General features: G+C 45.8%; 1 protein-coding gene across 1 annotated transcript in view; it reads left to right on the forward strand.

Annotated features, from left to right (window-relative positions):
• LOC102387499 (calcium-activated chloride channel regulator 1-like) overlaps nucleotides 1–3,372 on the forward strand; it is a gene marked incomplete at its 3' end in the record, with an annotated part of 30,082 nt that extends 26,710 nt beyond the window's left edge. The window contains 2 exon segments of the mRNA XM_025195397.1: nucleotides 578–749; nucleotides 3,270–3,372. Coding sequence (XP_025051182.1) covers nucleotides 578–749; nucleotides 3,270–3,372 — 275 coding nt within the window.
• Between the last annotated feature and the right edge of the window lie 331 nt (nucleotides 3,373–3,703).

The following is a 3,703-nucleotide window of genomic DNA, read 5'->3' on the forward strand; positions in this document are numbered from 1 at the left end:
CCTACCACCAAATCCCTTTCTCCTTGCCCCTCATGTAGCCTAACCCACAATCCTTCTACTTCCTCATCCTTGGATTCCGTCTTGATGAGGGTTGACGTATATTGCTGTATGAATCACGCACCTTTCTCTGTTCTCTGAAGAAATAGTGTGTAAAATTGTGGGGAAAATAATTAGAAGTCACATCAAACGTAAAACCTAGAAAAGTCTATAGCAGAAGCCACCCTGGAAAAATAACAGTACTAAACCCTGACAATTTGAGAAGTCAAACAGAGTTACAGCAACATCTCCTAAAATCAAGCAGCCACTTTATTGTGTTGTTTAGTCTCTTTACATTGACAGTGGGAGTGCTGGAACCTACAGGGACTTATTTCTGTCTGTTTTGGGGTTTGCTTTCTTTTCAGCTTTGCCTTTTTCTCTTTTGTGACATGGAGACTCACCAGAGAAAAGTGAAAAATTTCTCACAGTATAGCATGAGAAATTTCTCAAACTGTAATGCTAATATTAGTCTAACAGAAAATCTTGCAAAGTGCATGTGAGGTGGGCATCACGAGCTGAGCACTGCACTGTCACGCGAAAGACTCTTCAGTTCCTGGGTTTGCCGGCGCCAAAGAATCATTTCAATTTAAACCAGAAAATATGACAGTAGAAAATGGTACCATAATCTATATTGCAGTACGTGCCATAGATAATGCCTCCTTGACCTCAGAACCATCTAATATAGCACAAGCTGCCTTGTTTTTGCCTCCAAGGCAATCGTTGCCTATTCCTTTTCTGAATAACAATAACCCTAATAATGGTGTTAATAATATAAGAGTGGCTCTCATAGCAACTGGGTCTGTAGTAGTTCTGTCCATGATTATAGGTGCAACCACATGTATTTTGCATAAGAAAAATGGAAGGAGAGGCACTGCCATGATAACTGTAAAATGAAAGCTGAGAAGAAATGTATCCTTAGAGGTTCTAGTTATAATTTTCAAAATACATAAAAGACACATATATTTGTAATATATTGATGAATTAGTTGCATTGACTTTAAAACAGATATACATTCATGTGCCTTTCTTGTCTATTTAGTTGTAGCCTTGCAATATGTCTCAGATTCAAAGACACTACATAGATTAAATACTAAATATCAAATCATATTCACTCAGTAATTCATATCAGTCAACTAAGAATAGTTTAGGCTCTTTAACTCTTATGTTGTTAGATTTCTGCTACATTATCCCTTGTTTTCTTTATTAGGTAAAGTGAGCATAATGTTTTTCTAAGGGCATGTACAGGTGTTACATTTCTAGCGGGAGAAATGCTGTTTTTCATCAAGAAACTGGGAGCACACAGGCATTCATGCAGTTTCCTCCACAGGAAACATCCTCTTTCAACCAGGAAGATCTCTCCTGTGCAAGAATTTATCATGCAGTAATAAATGCCTGTTTGCTTTTTCGCTGGGGACTGGAAAGAGCTGAGCAACATATGTACAATAATATAGACATTAACGGTTTTACAGATACAGCAGATGCTCTATTTTTATTTTAATATACCTTGTGTGGTGCATTGTGGTGCTGTTCTTTACCTCTTTTGGTAATGGTGAATGCAAGAGCAGGAGACTAATAAAATATCTCAGTAATATCCAGAAGTATGGTATTTTTTACTTTTTAGTTTTACTTACTCCTAAGGCTGAATGCTTGTAGGCTTAAGATGAATACATAAAGACAATACAACATTCTACTATTATAAAAGCGTTAGGCTGTCTGTCCATAATGCTTTATTCGCACTCTGATTGGCTGACTGAAACAACCAATCAGAGTGCTCCAAAAGTGTTTGGCCAGGAGATGGTGTGAACATAGGCAACCAAGCGGGGTGGGTTTGCGGGGGGAAGGCACCCTAGCCTCCCCCTCCCACAGCTTGTGGCAACGGAGCGGGGTGGAGTGGAGAAGCAGGGCCATTTCCCCTGCCTCCAACCAGATGAGAAGTGGGAGCGAGGACAGGCACAGGGGGATGCGGAGCCGCCAGGCCCTCACAAAAGCTAGCAGCAGGGCGGGGGGAGGTGCAGGGGATCGGGAGCAGGGGCATGATTATGGCACTCTGACACCGGGCCCTGCCAACAGCTGGGAGGGAGGGGAGAGGAGAGGGCAGGCACGTGGATGCGGGCTGGGCAGACCCAGAACGCAGGGGTTGGAGGGGGAAGTGGTGCCAACCCCGAAGTGGCGGGAGGGGCGGAATGGGCCCAGACTCAGTGGCGGGGGCAGAGGAACGGGGAAGCGGGGTCAGACCCTAAGTGTCGGGGTTGGAAGCTGGAGCTGGACACAGTCCTCTGTCCCCACCCCGCAACCCCGTCACTCTTGATGTGCAATTGGCTAGTCAGAACACAGGGATTGAGGAATTTGTCTACTTATTTTTTAAATGATTTTTTTCAATAATCTCCATCCCAGTGAAATGATGTCCATTAAATATTGCAGGAATGAAAAGGTTTCGTATGTGATGATCTGGCCATTCAGAAATATCCTATCAGTTGCATTAATAATTTTTTTAAGTTACCAATAATCCTTGAAATTTTTCTTGATAGTAAAGATGGCATGGGAGCCTAGCAGCATTTGACTCAGTGATCACAGTGTCACCACTATAGGAGGATTTTGTTTGCAGGTGCTCCTTCACTCCTGGTCTGGTGAGAAGACTGCAACAGGGGTAGGCAACATTTTTTGGCCAGATTGCCAAAAAACCCCCACAATGCCTATGTCCCAGGGGGACACAAAGGGAGGTCCTGGAATACCCTCCCATAGCAGGATCCGAGGCAGGGGTTCTTCTTCTTTTGCCAGAAGAAAAAAACAAAAAGCCCTAAGGAAGGGGCTCACTTATCTTCCATAGGATAAGCTGCGCCGTCCCAAGAGCCGCCGCTGTGGTTCAACATCTGCTTTTATTTGTGACTGGGAATGGCACTGGCAGATGACGTCATCAGAAACTGCCGCCCAGCTGATTTAAAAGCTGGCGGCAGGGAAACAGGGAGAGCAGCCAAACTGAAGACAGGAGGCAAAGCTGCTCCCCGAGTTGCATGACAGCAGGATTGCCTGCAGGGGGCCGGACAGGGACCCACAAGAAGGGTCCCGGCTCCCATAAAGGAATACACACCTAGCTTGTCATGACAGCCGGGTCAAGGAGGACAGCGTTGAGAGATCCTGATGACCGCAGACACCATATCCATGAGTTGGTTGGGCTGAGGCCCGAGCACCTTTTCCTTTTTTTTTCTGTTTTTCTTTTTTCTGTTACCATCTTAGAGGGCATTTAGAGCCTGAACTGGGGAAGGCATCCCCAAGAGACCCACAGGGTCAAGAAGAGGAGCGGAGGCAGCTCCGTGGGAGGTGGCATCTCGAAGAAAAGGTCAGAACAGACGCTGAGAAAGGACCGGTCCCACACCCTGTAGTCACCCAGGGCAAGAAGGGACAAGAGTAGGAGGGGACATCAAACAGACAGACTGGCGTTATATCATCCAGTTGTCCTGAGAGCTGGCGTACGGCTGGAGTGCAGGGGAGGTGGAGCCCCAAGAATGCCTGGAAAGGGCAGCGCACGGTCTGTGAGATTCTGTGAGAGGGAGTCCCACCACTGAAGGAAAGATCAAGTATTGGCAGCCGAGTGTGAACTGGGTGTGTGCTCTAAGGCCTCTAGAGAGCGCCTATATTAGATCCAATGGGTGCAGCCTACCTTGGAAGGT

This window comes from Alligator sinensis, unplaced genomic scaffold, assembly GCF_000455745.1.
Source record: "Alligator sinensis unplaced genomic scaffold, ASM45574v1 scaffold32_4, whole genome shotgun sequence".
Taxonomy (NCBI): Eukaryota; Metazoa; Chordata; order Crocodylia; family Alligatoridae; genus Alligator; species Alligator sinensis.